This window comes from Cyprinodon tularosa, unplaced genomic scaffold (assembly GCF_016077235.1).
Source record: "Cyprinodon tularosa strain WSP-4 unplaced genomic scaffold, ASM1607723v1 ctg383, whole genome shotgun sequence".
NCBI classification, from domain to species: domain Eukaryota; kingdom Metazoa; phylum Chordata; class Actinopteri; order Cyprinodontiformes; family Cyprinodontidae; genus Cyprinodon; species Cyprinodon tularosa.
In genome coordinates this window covers 27,694-47,047 of record NW_024039100.1, presented here as the reverse complement: position 1 = coordinate 47,047, position 19,354 = coordinate 27,694, and the positions used below count along the sequence as shown (strand labels likewise).

The 19,354-nt window shown below is 39.0% G+C and overlaps 1 protein-coding gene across 1 annotated transcript; it reads right to left on the bottom strand.

The window, feature by feature from the left end:
- Positions 1-572: 572 nt before the first annotated feature.
- On the bottom strand, positions 573-15,962 carry LOC119791189. The gene is made up of 10 exons (XM_038297144.1): positions 15,794-15,962; positions 13,347-13,492; positions 10,141-10,222; positions 9,599-9,734; positions 9,309-9,511; positions 9,090-9,226; positions 8,869-9,010; positions 8,506-8,787; positions 1,813-6,829; positions 573-1,724 (listed from the first exon to the last, which is right to left on the bottom strand). Exons 1-10 carry the CDS (start codon positions 15,917-15,919, stop codon positions 1,714-1,716), a joined length of 6,282 nt encoding a protein of 2,093 aa, XP_038153072.1. The 5' UTR covers positions 15,920-15,962; the 3' UTR covers positions 573-1,713.
- Between the last annotated feature and the right edge of the window lie 3,392 nt (positions 15,963-19,354).

Below are 19,354 nucleotides of genomic sequence, written 5' to 3'. Positions count from 1 at the left end.
TTTATGCTCTAAAAACATTCTAAATGACTTTGTTTCGGGTAAATTATGGATGCTACCCACTCAGGACACTTGGAATACATTGGACGAGCAGTATGGAGGAGTATTGACACGTTTTTTGTGGACTTTTATGGACCTTTCTGTCTCGGGTGCCATAGACCTCCATTATTTGAATGTCAGCAGACAGCAAGAAGCCTCCCAGATATCCAGATGCATTTGAGATATCAAAAAAGTACTCCAGAGTGTTGTTCAGCATGGGGGTGAGTGGAAAATGAAGGCTAATCATGTTTTGGGTGTACTATTCCTTTATTGTCCTACTAAACTTGGATAATTCCTGCTGCTTCAATTCTTCCTTGTCTATTATCTCAAGCTGCCATGATAAAAAATAATTAAATTATTTTATTTTGGCCTGCAAGTCTGGCCCCATCTTAACCATAATAAACTAACACTATAATAAAGTCTGTTGCACATCTTCTGATACATTAAACTGATTTCATCCCAGGGAGTTTTAGCATCATTATACTGACGTCTGTGCAGAACATAAAAAACTAAGGACAGGCTAAGACAGAAAAAAATGCAATTTGAAACATTTTATTTTTTTTCCCCTCAAGAACAAAATATAAACCCAGCTCCAGCATTTATATAAGCCATTGAAACTCTTCAAATATTTACAAAAGATACACATTTATATATCTATAAAAGAAAGCAAATAAATAAAACCTGTTGCTGATCGTGAAAGACGCATGCGGCCTCACGGTGACAGAGCCGGCGTTACGTCCATCATGAATTTGAAAGAAGCCTGAAAAAGAAGTAGCTGATCGACTGGGCTAAATATGTCATAAAATGTGAATAAAAACATTCAGGAAAAAAAAAAAAAAACCTAACTAATGTGAAAAATATTCAATATTAAAAAAAAAAAAAGTTATAGGACACTGGCACATTTTCTGGTTCATGATAATTGTTAAATTACAGAGCTTTTCTATATTCTATCAACTTGAATTCCTTAACTCAACACAGTAGTAAATAAAAACAGAGCAGCTTTAGCATGTCAAAAAGTATTTGGGTGAAAAAGCAATGAATCCTTAAATGTTCTCTTATCAGAAAAAAAAAGTATAAATTGCTTTAATGAGCTTAAGATTGGTGCACATTGCCCTCTATTGGTTGGTTACTGCAATGATGAGTAGAAAGGAGCTGAACAAGCCCCAGGGATCCTTTTTTAGTAGGAAATACAGTTAGTATTTATACAAGAGCTGTACATTTGAAAAAAAAGCATATAGTAGACTGTTATTCATAATACATATTTCTAATTGCAACCCTAAGATGTTAAAACTCAACTCCTGATTTTATGTTTCTTCAACATGGGGACATCTCCATTCCAACTCTGATGAGGACAGTGCAAAAATAAAAATCAACCAATGTCACTGTATGGCTTACAGATGGAAAATAATTTGGAGCCTTGCTTTATGTGCCAGACGAGGGGCGACGCGGCACAGTGTTTTTTCAGAGCAGGCACTTCAGTACTACAGTTCCTTCAATCGCTGGCTTCAGTTCAGAAGTTTTCTTTCGTCTGCTCCACAGAAGCAAACCACCACCTATGTCTGCTCCTTTGAAGTTCTAGGTCAGCATATTGTAACGCCGACTTACTGAGGTATGATGAATCCTGTGGCTCCTTGCTAGCTTAGCATCTTAACCCGTAGTTGGTCTTGTAAAACTAGCTCAGCTGTTACCTGAAACACCAAAAAGAAGAGAAATAAAGTGAAGATGGATTACTATAACCTGCAAACTAGAACTCTGAGACGCAAAGGCTGAACTCACCCTCATCGTCGGAGTCAAACCCGAAGAGGTTTGAACACTTCTGCAGCTGGTTGTGACGCTGTAGCTCTGCCGCGCTGCTGAAGGTGGAGAAGCACTTGGTGCACCGGTGCCTTTTCAGGGTTTCTTTCACGCAGGTCAACTGGGGGGGGACGTCTCCGCTGCTGGACTGGAACAACGGCATCTCTTTCCTACGCTTTGGCATGGTGGTGAACTTTTCGTCCAGGTACGCTGTGGGCGGTAGGCGCAGGTATGGTTTCTTGCCGTATGCAGCAAGGGTTTTCTCACACGGCCTTAATTTAATGTTGTGAATCCATCCTTTTTCGTCGGGTGTTTCGGAGCGACTGGCAGAATCGAGGTCAGACATTGGAGGTTTTGGAGGATCCCCCATTTCAGCTGGAATAAGCTCTCCTTCCCCTAGAGGATTTGCAGGCTGCTTGGCTACTAGTTTACATTTTTTCTTGGTAGCCTTTCTAGTGCCGTCTTTGTTAGTCTCTTTGTGTCTCTTTGTTGCTCTACTGGTCTCAGACTTTTCTGCCATCTTTGATTTCTTAGGTTTTTCCACTTTATCAGCTCTCTCCTTGCTTTGTTCTGGAACGTTGGATGGACCAGCACTTTGAACGTCAGGTATTGATGGAAGGGGTGAAACCTGAGTCGCATTTTTGGGAGTTTCCTTTCTTTTTCCTTTCTCGTCAAGGGTGTTGTTCATCAACCTTTTTAATCCCTTCAATATCCCCTCAGCTCCTTTAGTTTTATCTTTTTTATCCTGTTCTTGTGCACCCATTTTCGATGTGGCAAGATTCTCCAAAGTTTGATTTTTGCCTGGATGTTTTCCCTTCACTTTCTGATTGACCCTTTTCTTCAACAATCCAGCTTTCTTCATCGGCTTCAAATTGGCAGCGGGGGTTTTCTCATCCTTCCTGGCGCCTGATACCTTTGAAATTCTTTCAGTTTTCGCCCTCAGTGGTTTCGGTGGCATGTCTGTGGATTTACCTGACCCATCAGGCACGGAGCTAATGGCGTTAATCAAACCTAAATCCTGGTTTTCTGCTTTCTTATCTACAGAACCTTCGACTACGACTTTGCCTTTAACTGGTTCAGACTCCTCTGCCTTCGCAGAAGCAGAACTTTGTTTTTGACTCGTCTTCATAGTCTGTTTATTGTCTTTAACTTTACCAATGTCATTTTTCTTTCGCTTTCTAGAATCTGAAGGCACAGAATGTTTTTGGATCTTGTGGAGTTTCGTTTTGTCCACAGTTGGCTTCTGTCTGTTGAGATCGGAGAATCCAGCCTTGTTAGAAGTGGTGGAATGGGATTTGCTGGATATTTGGTTCCTTGTAATCCGCTTGGCCTTTGATGTTTTTGACTTTGAATCATTCGGTGTCTTTTCTGTAGTTGTCCCTTCATCCTGAGCTGCTTCACCCTTCTCTTTTACAGCTTTCGCCTTGGTGCTTATTCTTGGCAGCATCAGGGTGTCTGGAGGGGGCATCTTCTGACCGGCAGCAGTTTTGCTTAACCTCGGAGGGCACTTTCTTCTTCCAGGACCTCTAGTGGACATTCTGATGTTTCTTAATTTTATCCTCGTCTTTACTTTGTTTCTGTGTTTCAAAAAGGATGATGAGATGACTTTATGACTTTTAGGAACTTGCTTTGTGGCTTTGGCTTCCCTTAAAGATTGCCTTAACCTAAGATTAATGGTCAGAGGTGGAAGAGAGGTTTCTTTCTCAGAAACATTAGAATCTGTGCTTTTATTTCTGGGTCTAAGTTTGTTTTGTATTTGAGCTGATGAACCAGTCGGAAAAGTAAAGATACTTTTTGCTTGTTCTGATAACTTAGTACCTTTTCTTAAGGTTGACTCAGAAGCATGTTCTGATCTCTGAGTTTTCTTTCCATGTGGTGTTTTGAGAGCTTTTTCGTCTCCTTGTCCGTTTAAACTGGAGTCCGACATGGCTAACTTGGAAGCATAGTGCTCCCTTTCGTGAAGGTTCAGTGCCCAGAGACAAATGAATAACTTGGAGCAGCCGGGGCGACAGCACATTGCCTGCAGAGGACTGTGTTTCCTGGCGTGGCGTCTCATTTCCATTCCGCTTTTAAACCTGGCCTTGCAACCCCTGTGAGGGCAGGGATGCCTGGGGATGATTCTGTGCCTCTCGACGTGGTGCTGGAAGTGTTCAAAACTCCACATGACCCTCATGCAAATGCTGCATTTGTTGTCGGCCACACGGAAGGCCAGCTCTAAAGGCTTGACGTCGCCGTAGTGTTTGTCCAGTGCATGGTACAGGAGACCAACTTTGTTCTTTAAGAGATCTGCAAACCACGTGCATCTTTGCGAAGGACAGGAAACCATTTTCTCTGGCGCCCCGTCTGTTTTTTTCTGCATACCCCCAATCTTTTTAGTGCTTTCTTGTTGGAGCTGTAGAGATTCTCTCCTTTTCTTTCCATCTTCTGAAGATTTTACCAACTCCTTTTTGATTTTAACTGTTGAACTTTCAGATATTTTACAGCGTTGCACGTTATTACCTACGTCTCGTGTTCTTTCGGCAGGACTCTGCTGTCGAACAGATTCCTGCTTTGAATCTTTCTTCAACTTTATAAATTCATTCTTTTTGCCAATGTGCCCATTTACCCTGTGAGAGGAAGTTTCAGAATCAATATGCTTGGGTTTTTGTTTTTCATGTGAAGACCTTTCACTCGTTTGCCTTTTATTAGATCTTAAAGTTCTAGATTCAGAGGTGCTTATATCTTCCGAGGTCTTAGGAGATACTGTAGATTCCTTTGGTTTCTCTTTACCCTTGTGTCTATGAGGCGCGTTTGTCGTCTTCGTTTTGGGCAATGAGGCGCCGGTTTCTCCGGCTTTCAACCTCTTCATTTTCTCGATGTGATCAGAGAGGTGCATCATGGCCAGCAGGTCGTCTTTGAAGACTGCTTTGCAGAAAGTGCACTCGTCTCTGCGGAAATGGAACATTGCGTGCTCGACGACACGGGCCCCCGTGAAAAATTTGCTGCATAAAGTACAGTAATGCTCCAGCTTGGATTCCTCTGTTTCTGGAGCCATTTCCATAAGATCACTGTTTTCAGAAGTCTCTGAACGAGCATCATGAGCTTTAGCGTCCTCTTTCTTAACTTGGATATCAACCACAGAGGTGTCCTCCTCCCGCGCATTGGTGCTAGAGGTAGTCTGTATTTTCTGAGCATTCTTTGGCTTACCCTTTCCTCTCAGACTTTTGGAGAGGCCTGGCAGAGGTTTGTTCCTCTCCTGATCTTTATCAGGGAACTGCTCAGGTGCACCTTTAGTAACTGTGTCAACTGCTGACGTTCGTGTCGACTTGTCCCTTGCACCATGTTTGATCGTTGCAATACAAGAAGCAGCTAAATGGATGTTTTTGGCCGGGCTTGTGTCATTACTATGAAGCATGTTTTCCTTCTGAGTTTTTCTCAACTCCTCTGTAGCATCCCCACTGGTAAGAAGACCACTGCTTGGCATCAAGTTCTTGTGGTCGGACAACATTGACCCGGTACCTTGCTCCATGTTATTGACTGCAACATTCTCAGATTGGGAAAGACGAACATTATCTGACTCAATATTGTTCATTGAAACTGGAAGGATCTCATCTGTGGTTCTCCTATTCCTCGCTACCTTGGAGATTTGGTCTATGCCTTCTCCAGACTTGGAGACTTTGTCTAAAACGGAAGCTTGTGATGCAATGGTGACTTTCATTTCGACAGCAGAATCCTCAAAAGCTTCTCCTCCCGACTGAGCTTGGTGGTAGTCCTTCGCGGTTTTCAATTCAGTCACACGTGATGGAGAATGAGGTGATGCTTCTCTCACGGTGTTTTGCAAATCCGTCTCCGTTTCAGTTTGAGGTGCTCTTGAGGAATGGGCTTCTTTTGTGCTTTGCGCTTTAGAAAGTTTTTCTGAACCATGCGAACCCTTCTCTTTGACCTTTTCTGGTGTTGTTCCTTTAGAATCAGAGACGGGTCTTTCGCTAGGTTCTGAATCCTTTGATGGACTTACCTGCGCCGATGAGCGTGTTATCGTTGAAACCGAGCTATGAATGTTTAAGCCACTACCTTTTCCTTTTTGCCGTCTTGCGTAGCAATGCAACAGTTGCACAAACATAGTGGAGTCCCGTGCTCTTAGAATTACCTCTTTCCTATGTCCCGTCTTAACTGGGGGGGAAGTTTCAGGATATTTCACCATCGGTTTGTAAAGAAGCACTTGAGGGAATCTTCTGGGTCTATTGCAGGAATCATCGCTAAAGGTATCCATCAGCTCATTGTCTGGAAGGGACAGCTCCAGGATGATTTGTGGAGAGTTTGTAGGTTTAATAGAATCCAAAGAGAACCCGTTTTTGTACTCATTGTTCTCCTTTGTATTTAGATGTGTGTTTACTGGAGGTTTGTATTTTGTATTGTTCTTGATCGGACCACTTTGAGATCTCTTCATTACGCAGGATCGAAGAAGCTTTTGCTGTTTCAAACCGTTCCTTTTCATCTTTATAGGGACATTCTCCAGAGCCCCTGAATCTTCCAGGAGCCACTTTGGCTTCTTGATCTTTCGTTTTGGCAAGTTTCTCTCTGAGAGGCGTGTTGTCCGCCTGTGTTCATCATATCTCAGTGTCAAACTGCCATGTATTCTGTCCAGCTGCCAAAACGAGCGCCTCAAAGGTCCCGAAGAAGATTCCCTCAGTGCTTGTGACCTGTGCTTGCCTTTTCTTTTCAAAGTGTGGTTATTCAGGCGCATTTTATCCGTGTCCACCCTTAATCTCTTAGATCCAGTGTTTGAGTCTCGCTTACAAAATACATCTTCCTTATTGTGTCGTTTCTTAGCTGAAGCTCTTCTCTGACAAACTGAGCGGAGGGCAGAACTCCTTGTGCAATACTTAGAGATCCATTTGTCCTCCATTATTTCTTCTAGTGCAGCACTGACCACCTTCTCGCTCATCAGCTTCAAACAGTTGGTCCGCAAAGCGAAGAGATTCCAAAACTCCGGATCAAAATACAGGTCCTTCTTTAAGACCTGCAAAATAAAAACAAAACAAAAAAAAGCATGAGGAACATTTGTAATAGTATCTACAGAAAGCAATTAGTCTTCAAACTTTTCATTTATCATGAGTAGAAATCAACTTGAAAAAATGCTGAAAAACTTCTTATAATTCCAGATGGATGTTTGTGGTTCACTGTCCTAGAAAACAGACTCAGCTCAGCTTTAACTATTACAATACTTGGTGTGAATCTTCTAGTAAGCTTGGGTCCAGGAAATGCACTCCTTTTAAACACTAAGAAAAGGATTTGCAGGGTTTGGGCTCATTATAAAACATTTCATGTGAACTAAACCATTTAGCAACTACTTGCTCAGAGACTGAACAAACATTGTTTTTTATTTTTACATATATACAGGCAGGATCTTTTGTCAGTTGGTTCTTTCATCCTTAGGCTAGAATGAAAACCTGCTTTATATCTCAGATTGACATTGACTGGACTTTTCTGTATTGACCAATCAGACAAAAAAAAAAAAAAAAAAGACCTGATTGGAACTATTCCTTAACGTCAGGTATTTTCTAGAGAGTAAATTCGCAAAAAAAAAGAAGACCTTTTGCATTGGTTCTGTTGGTTGACTTTGAAAAACTGTGGTCTAAGATGTTCAGATGAAGCACCAAAGAAACCATACATCTTATCTATTGATCATAAATCCATCAGTGATTAAACTTGGCCACTTGTAACTTGACCTGCAGTGGGCCAGGATAAGATAAACTAACAGATAAAAGATAAAACAAACATCAGAACAAAAATCTTTAGAGTATTTCAAATCTTGAAAACATTTGCATTCAACCATAATCTTGTAATCAAATCGATCATCTTTTCCTTCAATACCAGTAACCCCCATCAAGCCCATATCTCCTTTTGATTATGATGGTAAAATAAAACGTTTGCAAGTTTCATTTCTTAAAACATACATAAATGCAATAGGTTAGAACTTAAAGAGAGCCTGGTAGGTGAATCTAGTTGTACTTCAGGAAACCAGCCCACAGGACTTTATTACCACCACCATGCTCAATCTCTGTCCCTTACAGCAATTTCAACCTCCCCTCCAGTTTCGAGTGGAATGTCCAGGTACACCAGTCTACACTAGCAGTAGTTGGTTACGCATGAATATTTTCTCAACTCAGTGACACAACGATGATACCTCAAATCCCTGCTCAAAATGTACCTCTTAGTTTTGTTGAGGATGGTTTTGATTTCTTCGGGTCTCCATACAGAGGATGGCAAAGAGAATAGATCTGCAATGTCTCTTACAGACTAGGATTATATTACTGATATTAAAAAGCTGATATAAAACTACCATAGATGCCTTTTCTTGAATTTGCACTATTAAATCGTTGAAAACTGACCTTTGACAAATGCAGACATTTCACAGCCTTCAGCATCAATTATTGCCAGCAAAGTTTTTATTATTATGCAAAAACATCAGTTATGTTCAGTAGAAATAAAAATGTGGACTCAATCCTCCCTTTTTTTTCCTAAAATATGAAATTCTGCATTTCTAACAGAGTTGCTCAATACCCATAAAGGATAACATTGCAAGTTGATGGATTTAGGAAGCAGAGATGCAGTGCAGCAGGTAAAAAGTGACTCCTTAGGAACCCAAACTCTTTCCCCCACCCATCAGAATGTGCACAGAGTGTCACCCCCTACCTGTAGGGTCTCAAATCGAATATTATTTCCTATCGGGCTGTCGTCCACATGGTACTCCTGATCGGGGTGCATATATAGCAGGTACACCATCTTATAAGCCTCAACGGTGGGCTCCAGGAAGAAAACGAGAAGAGCGCACACCCGGCAGACGTCCAGATCGCTGGGCAGCAGGCCGGCGATGGTTTTATAAATGAGTGTCTTAGTGAGGACGTCGCATGGAAGACGAGACCTCAGAGCGTTCGCACAGAGCTCCACGCAGAACTGGACAGCGTCTTCACCAACCTGGACGGGTGGAAACGGAACAGTCAGGGAATGGTAAAACCTCTCCTCGCTTCTAACAAAAAGCAACATCTCTGGACTCACCTCCTGCAGTACGGCTCTAATGAAGGGGAAGATGGATTTGACGTTTGTCGCAGACCGCATCAGTTGATGACACTGTTCTAATAAAGTCTGTTTGGACGAATTTAACCGTCTATGAAGATTAGTCCACACAAGGACTAGCTCGCTACAAACAAACAAACGCTCTCATCACCGTTCTATTATGATCACTTAGAAGCTCAACCATATATTCATAGTTTACTTACCATAGATGGAACATATCCCCCCTTTGGAGCTGCTGAGATAGACAGGCAGTGGTGAGGGCTAAGAGCAGCTCATCTGGTTCCTGACCCTCCAAGCTGCAGATGATGTGCAGCGCATCTTTACCGTTAATGTCAGCCACCTAGAAACAGTAAAACACACTGAGCAACAAGACCACAGACCGATTGATCGAGGAAGGAGGGTTAGAACTGAGCTCCACTGACTTCTTCTTGCAGGCGGTCGTGCTGATCTGTTTTGATAAGCCATGAGAGGTAGAACTGGAGGAAGAACAACAGCTGTCCTGCAGCGGGATGCCAGACGCAACATTTAGCCAAGGCGGCGGCCTGGCCGTCCCGTCCACAGGATGAAAGGTAGCGAACACGGAGTTCGAGGAACGCCGGTGGCTCGGAGCTGATGTAACAATCCACTGGGGAGAGAAAACATATTTTGAGTTTATGAGCTCTAAGGAGAATATTAAAAAAAAGATTCCAGCCACATTGAAATGACGGTGTACCTTCGTTCTGAGGTAAACTGGATTCGCTGAGGATGGCCTGTAAAGCTGGGCTGGTCCAGAGCCCGCCAATCTGGAGTAAACGGCCCACTTGAAGTAAAAAAACATTTTCATACTTCGCCAAGACCGAATGACACTCCTGGAGGAGAACAAGGACAAACACACGTTGAAGAGCTCTTATCTAATTAACCTAGAAAACTCAGAAAATAAGCTAAGATATTACAAGATACTAGGAGAAAAAAAAATATGGACATCATCTGATGTTAAAAACCTATACACTGCAAAAAAACTATTTTATGATTAAAGACAATAACTAACTAGGACATAAAGTCAGACATTAGTGACAAAACACTGATGAAGATACACATGAAGATATTTTCCAAAGTTTAAGTTCTTATTCTGGGATGATCTCTACATCAGAGCATCTCTGGGACCTGATGCAGCCTTTCAGATGTTTTCAAACCTTCCTGAACTTTAACTATTGCAGCAGCTTGAAAGCAAAGTTTTACAAACCCTCGCATAAGGCCCAGCCTGCTCCTTCTCACCTGGAATGTAGCGGTGAATATTTTCAACGGCTCCTCGTTGAACTCCTTCTGGTCGAAAAACAGCAGCAACTCAAAAACACTCCTAGAAAAAAAAGGGAGACATTTCAGTGTGTGTTGAGGAACTGGGTGCACTAAAGAACTTCTGGATCTCAAGAGAAAATCAAGAGAAAACAAAAGGAGAAATTATGATGGAGAAGTAAGGAATAAATGACAAATATAACAATAACAGGTTTATTTTAGTTTTTTTTTCTATATCATTATTTTTTTTTTTTATGATTTAAAAGTTAAGAAAGAACTAATCTTCTCCCATTAAGATGCAACTGACCTAAAAACGGCCCTGCTACTCTTAATTCATCCATTTCTCAAAGAATCTTAAGGTGTAAATACCCTGGAAGCGCTAACAGGGCCTAAGCCAGCAGAGTTGGATAAATACTAGGACTGAACGATTTTGCCAAAAGTCTAAATTGCAATTACTTTCAACCAACATTGAGATTGCGATTTTCCTTTGGACTGAGCATGTCGATGTTTTACTGCAGGATTTACTGTAACATTTACTTGAAATAGTTCTTACTTTTGCTATAATGCATAGATCTAGGTGTTTGTTGCAACTCTCTGTTCCCTTTTGTGCAACAGCATACCCACTTCAATCTTTTTACCGCCACCTAAAGGACTGGAGGGACAAATTTAGTGTCTTACTCTTGCAAATGTATTTCGACTAAAAACTGAGTGCCTGTGTGCTTTGAAAATTAAATTTTTTCTAAACTGTGATTGTATTGCAAATGCAATTAATTGCCCAGCCCCAATACGCATATTTGAAAACAAAAATTTATGCCAGCAACCAGTTTCTGAGCAGGGAAGAAATTTCCTCAAATGGGGAAGTTGTGGCACACATAACATTCGTGTAGCTTGCGCGTATGCTGCTAACTCGCTGTAACAGGTAACACGTAATTACATCTTTAGTTTAGGCTTAGTTGATAAACTTACTCTGATTAGTTTAAAGACAAAAGTAAAAAATAAACAAAATCAAAGATAGAAAACAGGTGAAGTAGATGTAAAAACATATTCCATACCTTCCTTTGGTTATACTGCTTTTTTAAGATCATTTTATCCCGAACACAAACTTTAATAGCCAGTATTTGCATGTGGCAGAAAACTTAGAAGTAAATCTTTTTACAGGCAACTTCCAATTTTCTTTCTCCACTTCCATGATAAATCAGCCTCACTCTAGTGTAAACACTCAAACTTTTACCCCATTCTGTTACTTGCAATTGTTTGGATACTGACTGGAAGTAAATGATGACAGTAATCATGGTCAGTCTGAATTTAACCCAGTGGAAAGGTTTTTCTCAATTACTGAAATAAACTATTTAGAATTAGTTACAATTGGGATTCGTCTTTTGAATTAGATAATTGATTAAATGTTGCACTTGATTTTTTAGAACAATAAGCAGGATACAGAAGATAACTGCAATTTCAGGACGACCCAATCAGGTATTGGTTTAAAAAATAAAAAATACTATGATATATCTGCTGATATCTATAATCTCCAACATAATCAAGATGATAGAAACAACACTTTAATCTGCCTCTGGTAAATTATTGTTCTCTGTTTGGACTAATATCCCCACATACAGCCTTTTCTAACATTCAGCAATACAAAGTAAGTAACAGTAGGTCTGATTAGAGCTGATATCGTATTGGGTCAATATTGACATCAATCAATACTGAGAGCTGCGTTATCAGCATCGTATCAGACATAAAAAGTTTGATCAGGATAGAAAACGTTTTTATTTTATGATACGAAAACACTAAATAGTCCAATTTATAGCTGTTTTAATAAATACAGTTTTACACTTCTTGCATGTGAACAAAGTAAAATAAAATGAAGCCTTTATTAAAGGGCAAATATAAAGGAGTGCGTCTAGTTTTATCGTGTGTGATGGTAGATTATCCTCTCTTTTCTCTATGTGGCTGGTCTAAATCGTGCTAAAATGCTCCAAGTAATACAAATCAAGAGTATTTGACAGTATGCTGGGCGCCTCTAGGGATCCCTGGCTGTGTAGTCATACGTTCGCTTACAGCAACAGTTGGATTCGATATACCAAAGTTGCAACGGCTTGTGTTCTCTGTTGTATAGTTTAATAAAGTGCCTGATGGCAATAAAGCATCGTTTATTTTTTATGAAATATTTCATTTCATAAAGCAACAAACCCTAGCTAGTTGCGCAGTTTTAGTACAGCCACAGCTCCAGACGGATTTCCATATCATTATGAACAACAAGAGCCGAGATGGCGGAGACCCACATCTCGAACCCCACTGGCCCGGAGCCATGAGCCAAACCAGGTAAAAGCCACATCCAAAGGGCAATGTTTCCCACCCGGACAGCAGAAAGGACCCGGTGCTTGGACCGCTCACTGCTATCGGATTACCGAGGGACTGCTTTCCCCACCCAGGCTCAGCAGCGCAACACAGCCTGCTATCCAGAACTGCCAGCACCTCACACAGGGCTCCAACACCGACCGCCAGCCTTCACGCCCAGGCGCCACAGCACGCTGCCAACCGTACCGAACCCAGCCATCACAGAACCAATCCGAATACCATAATCTCCTCTTCAAACAAAAGGTTAGACTCTTATTTAAACTAATTAAAACACAGAACCATTTTGGAAATGTCCTGAAAGATAATGAACTTCAACCGAAAATTTAATTAGAAACTATAAGTATAAGTTTTCTTAATGAACTTTAATCAAGAATTATAAGATAAAAAGGTGATCTTAAGGGTAATCTTTATAGCCAGAGTTAGGGATGTCCCAATACAATTTTTTAATCACAGCTTAGAGTTATGATGAGTTTATTTAAAAAAAAACAATTCTTTTTATGACCATCATTGGTTATTATTAATGGAATAATCTAATCTTTGACCAATTTTTACAAACAAAAAAAAAGAAGTTCTGCCTTTCCCTTTAGAGTTCTGCTCACTATAGACTGAGATTCATTTATATCTAAAGGTGGTAAAACTTATAAGTGTACGGCTTTATTGTATTAGATTTTGTCATTCTGTAGCTTTGCATTAAATGCCTAATTCAGCTGTTAGAGACCTAAACTAAAGTCAAAGCTACAAGCTAATCAAAAATCAATTTTTTTGTGTCTGTCGTGAATCCAAAAACATGCACAATTCAACAAAGCAAATATAGCGTGTGCACTTACAGAGCCAGACTGCCGAGCGTGCGGTGCACATGATCACAGCTTGTTGGGAAGAAGGCAGAGGCTCGAGAAAAATGACGAAGGGCTATTTCTAGGATCCTGAGCTGGGGCAGCGGGACGCGCCACTGAGAGGCGTACTCCTCCACCACCTGCAGAGGCAAAAAAATTAAAATAAATTCACAGATGTGTCAGAGTCTTCCCTCTATAATTATAGTGGGGAACCATAAGCACCAGGTACTAAGATCATCAAACCAGTTTTTCCTCCATGAAAATGTGTTTAAATAAACATGATTTAATAAAACAAGACTATAGTTTTTGATGGAGATGTGCTGATGTCGCCCTCTGATGGTAAAGATCCAGGAGAATGGTAGTTGATGTCAACATGGCCGATCCCAGTCTGCTCACTGGGAGCTTCTTACCAAACTTTTACAGCTCACATATTTATTCCTCAAGTCAAACAAGCAGATGGCAATTTTATTATGTTCAAAATGTTTTTTGATGACAATGATCATCTCATTATAACCTTTTGTGGTCCAGACCACAGATGAGAGAACATCTAAACAATATGGCTGCGTTGATTTAAGCCAAATATAAAAAGGGAATCTCTAGGGAAATAATCGTTTTGAAGATATATCGTGATATTCGGCTGAGCAATATAATATCGATCTTTCACTTCTTAGTATCGATTAAAAAAAAAAATGGTTACATAAAACATTGATGGGAAAATGGGCTACCTCTGCACCACCACTCTGGCAGAAAGTGCTGTGGAGCCCTTTAACTGTGCGTGCAGCACCAAATCTGTATTTGAGGCAGTCACAGTGGAAGAAAACCCCAAACAACATGGATAATAATACCTAATCAATATTTTCTGATGAAAATATACAGCACTTGCTGTTTTATCTCATCATTTGATTTTGATAGCTGGGGAAAATATGGCAATATATAGTGATACTGCAATATCGTGATAATATCGTGTCGTGACCCAAGTATCGCGACATGTATCGAATCGCAACACTCATGCCAATACTCACCTCTACTGGAGACATCAACTATGAATAATATCCGAGCATGTGGGACACATCACAAGCATGTGGGATGTATAATATTTTACTGGCCAATGGCATTTGTTTATACAACTGGCTTGAGCAAATTCTATAAAAAGTTGCGAGTCAAACCAGGCTGTTAGGGTCAGGTTTTCATTTTTGCATCTCTATAATTGTGCTGTTCATCATTTTGAGCAGTGTATCTATATGAATTCATGCATTTTAACACCCATCCTTTAACAGAGTTGAACTGAGGGCATAAAAGGCTCCTTGGAAACACAGATATGTACTGAAACAACAAGTAAATACAGAATTTAAAGGCAGAATACAAATTCTAGAGAGGTAGAAAATACCTTTAGTTTTATTATCAATAGAAATATAATCAATTTGTATAAAAAAAAAAAAGGAATATCTGTTAAGAGAACAGCTGATCTAGATTTTCCCTGATGAGATCCTACCGTTTACTGTAAACGACACACTTTGTGGTGGATGTACAGTAAAGACGATTTAGAAAAATAATTATTTTTTACAACTTTCTTATTGTACAGAAAGTCCATCTATAGTATTCCTAAAAGGGAAAACTAAATGAAGCATCTTTGAATGCAAAACTTGACTCATCTAACTCAGGACCAATAAAAAGCTTCTCTTTATCTTTCCTACTTCCTAATAACATAATAGCACATAATGTTACAATGACATAAGTCTTGTACAATAAATATCATTTATTATTAAACCGTTTCTGATAATAGCGTCACGACAAAAGCCAAAAAATAATGTTAAATTGGTCAACATTCTTCACACCATTATTTTTTTCAAATGAGGCCCATGAAATAAATACTTCAAAAATGCAATTAAAAGAAATTTCGCTCTACGGCAAAAATACACAAAGTACATTTCAAGTATAGATATTTATAACACGTTAATACACTGGTGACATTACCTTGTTATTAATTAATCAAGGTAAACGTCGAAGCTAATTGTTCTAAGTGTGTGATTAATGTGAAACTAAAGATACAATGTGGCTATATTAATAAAACATAACTGGTAAGTGGTTGACTGGAATGACGGTGGTTGATAGCTGAAAACAACTTGATGGTACATCTTAAGTGTTAGCTAAACTGCTAGCATATTTTTAGCTGAACAGAAAGCATTTAACGTCACGGTTTTAACTGCTATATAAGCTTTGTTATTTTAGTCCACCATCTTGGTAGGCGATTGAAAAACTTGGCATGTGATATAAAATAAGTTTGACTCGTTTTCATGGTTTGAAGGGGGGAGAAGCATTAGCGGCTACATGCTAACCAGCTCCGTTGCTAATGTAATTCTGGGGGAGGGGAACAGGCTAACATCAACGCTCTCCTCCTGAACAACGAGCCCGGTATACAGCTTATAACATCGGACCCTTACCTTGCAGAAATCAACGCAGAACAGCTCACTGCGAGTCTCGGACTCGTCACCAGAGTACCGACTCGACAGACTCTCTAACTGTCTCTCTAGCCCCTCTGGGTCGCTGTTACTGCTCCCCTCCGCCATACTGACTGTCTAGCCTCGCTCGTAGCATTTACCACACAAAACACATAGCCAACATCCTCGGTGCTGATTGGACAGAGCTAGAACTGAGGGGTGCGCTTCTTTGCCACAACTCTTCATCCCGATGTTTGCTTGTCGAGGGCGGAGCTATGAGAAGTGAGCGACGAGCTTTGACGCGGTGTTCCAAGGTAACAGTTACACGCGGCACTAAACACATGGTAGACAAAAACACTGGCATTCAGGTTGTTTTAAAAAAAATGTGGCTTTGGTAGATTAATACATATTAAAATACAGAAAAGTACTGGGGCCATTAAATAAATAAAAAAACTCATGAAAACGGTCATCCCCCCCAAAAAAGGAAAAATAATTTGACTTAACTGTTAATTTTATCAACCTTATAATTTTTTACATAAAATAAAAAAAAAAATAAAAATTTATTCTGACTTTATTGTTAATTCTATTTATTGTTAATTTTATTAACTTTATATTTTTTAAATGAAATTAAAAAATTAAAATAAATAAAAATGTATCTCGTTTGAAAAGTCATACCAAAGCCCACGATTATCATTACAAAGAAGTTGGAAGCAGGAATATTAAAAGCAGTCATATTTCTAAGAGAATAGTTCTGAGGAAAAAAGTCAGAATTTTGAGATAAAAATAATATAATCTAAAATAAAAAAACAAACAAATTGTCTCATTGAATGGGCTTTGTTTTTTTTTTTAAATGGCCCTAATCATCTTCTGTATTAAAAAGCTGTCCAAATAAAAATTTATTTTGAATTTATTTAATACAAATTAATAATAAGAAAAATATTTTACAAGTCGTTTACTTTCTCACACCTTTAGGAACAATCTGACTAGTTTGCGGTGCTCAAAGAACTTAGATATTCAAGTAGATACAGTCAAGTGATAAAATTGGATCTCTAATTATGTAGGATTGTTATAGCACGGTAATACTGATCAAACATTAAGTATTTAATAAAAGTTATAATTGCATTATTACTGTAATTTTAATATGAATGGAAATGCACAACTATAAAATTAATATTTAACTAAGCAATTAAGTCAAATGAGGTATAAGATTAATATGATAGCAAAGAAAAAGGGATCCCACTAACAAATGGTAGTAGTGCGTATGTTCATCCTATGCATGAATTGGTTGTCTCATGGTACTTAGGTTTCTCACATTATTTCGGGTTAAGTGGTGTCTCTAAATTGCCCTGAGCTGTGTGCATGTGTCTGTGTCCCTGGACATGTTGAGACTTTTGGGACATAGATAGATCATTAGAACGAACAGAGCTGTTCTCTTAATTTTTTTTCTGTTTTTGCTCTTAATTAAAAAAACTATCTAGCACTTCACACTCAAGTTGGAAGATCTGTTCCAACTCCAAGCAACCATGGGTTTTTTTTAATTTCTGAAGGGAAGATGCTTTGGCAAGTTTGGAATTTTTCAGGTTCAAACTTAAAAGAATAGTAATAATAAAAAAAAGTTTAATTTTAATTCTATTCAAAATGTTGTCTTAATATAGTTTATATTAGACTCTTTGCTGATTCAGTTTGAAGTTTACAGTATACAGTTTACTGTAGTTTACAGCACAGTTTTTGATATTGATTTAACTTAGAAGAACATGACTATATACGCTTTCTCTTGTTGGCTAGACTGCAACACTTGTTTAAAAGATGACCAATAAGGGAGCTGGTTACATCCGAAGAGCAACTGTGATTAGTTAATCTGGTTTTCAGATCAAGAAGGATCCCAGAAAAGGTTACAGGAGATAAAAAAAAAAAAAAATGCAATTACTTCTTCAGATGTGTGATTATGGAAGGTATTTATATATATATATATATATATATATGAAAATACATTTTCAAATTGCAATAGTTAATAATGGATTAATGAATACAATTTACACTTCCTCTTTAATAATTCAATTCAAAATGTGCAATGACAAAGACCCTTTTAAAATTTCATTTCTGATTGCACGATTTAAATCTTACATTTAAAATGGATGTTTTTCTTTTTCAGTGTCTCTTCTGGTCCTCCATACATGTAGAGCATTGTTGGACTAAATAGCATATTTGGCTCTTTTAAACACCAGATCTAACATGAAAAATAGATTATTTTTGCTAGGAAACTTAAAATAGGTCAAAATGTGGATTTTTAGGAAGATAGGGATGTTTAAAACATGGTGAAAACATCTCAGAAATGTTCCCCAGATCAATAAGAAATAAAAAAAAAAACAATAAACAAATTCCCATGCCAAGAAGGGCAGCACTGTGATTTGATGCACTCTGGACTCATTGCGGGAGGAGGGAAACAAAAGGACCCTAACTAAAATAACGGCTGAATTCGAACTCAGGGGCTGCATCCTCCTAAGGCCAGATTCGTAGGCCGATTACGACATTGCGTGGCACCGTCTGGTCGGATTCCAAGACTCCTCATTATGTGGCCTACTAATGGTCTTTCTTTTTGGATGGGTTTGATGTATCCTATGTAGCCTTGGTAATCCCATGATTCATTGCTCCGTGACCAGAAGAAAAAGGAACTTGGCGCCCAACAGTGTTGAATATTGGAAGTTCAGTTTAATATAATACAAGTATGCGAATAGTTCCAGCTGAAATATATGAAAATAGATTTTTAATGGTTATATTGAGTCAGATATGTGGTAATATTTGATTTATCTAAAGGTTTTTATCTGTTACAATGGGTTTGGCTGTAGTTTAAGGACAGATTCTGACATATTTGCAGTGTGGGGACTATAAATCAGGTTTTTTTTTGTTTCAATTTTTAACAATTTGCTTAACTAAATAGTTTTTGTTGTTGAAAATAATCTATTTTGCAGATATATTTTTACATTGTTTAGATTTACTTATATCTTTCTACCCCTTTTATATCATTAAATTTGCTTTTATTTGTTCATGCTCCCAGTGGTTGTCACCTTTATTCCACTCTGTATTCTCATGAGTGTGGTCTTTGTTCACTTTACAATAGAAAATAAATAAAATACAGTTTTGCTAAACTGTTGCTAAGCGAAAAGAGCATATGGTGGTAAAAGCCGTGGAAGGGTAGACCTGTTTGAATTCACAGCCAAAACTGTTCCAGTCTCCTTATTTTCACAGACTTCGAAAGATCCAGTCCAGGTAGACTGCGTCATTGGAAGACGCAGCCCATGAATTTGAATTCAGCCAACATCTCTGTTGATTAATGTCTACCACCGCATGCATGAAACCGTTTCAGAACTGGAGAGCTCCTTCAGTGACAGACTGCTGCACCCTAAATGCACCAGGGAGCATTATCACAGATCCTTCCTCCCTGCAGCTGTAAAACTCTATAACCACCACTGTTCCCAACAACAATACGTTGTTACATTCATGCTTTTTTTTGCGGTTTCTGTCTTAGACATTTAAATAAGATGCTGCTCGCATTATGCACATCTC

What these genes read in the sequence shown, in the direction of transcription:
- LOC119791189 (XM_038297144.1), bottom strand. Translation starts at nt 15,919, where the DNA reads ATGGCGGAGGGGAGCAGTAACAGCGACCCAGAGGGGCTAGAGAGACAG. An exon ending in ACGACCGCCTGCAAGAAGAA is followed by an intron (nt 9,227 to 9,308) that starts GTCAGTGGAGCT and finishes TACTGTTTCTAG; the next exon opens with GTGGCTGACATTAACGGTAA. An exon ending in TTAGAGCCGTACTGCAGGAG is followed by an intron (nt 8,788 to 8,868) that starts GTGAGTCCAGAG and finishes CCACCCGTCCAG; the next exon opens with GTTGGTGAAGACGCTGTCCA.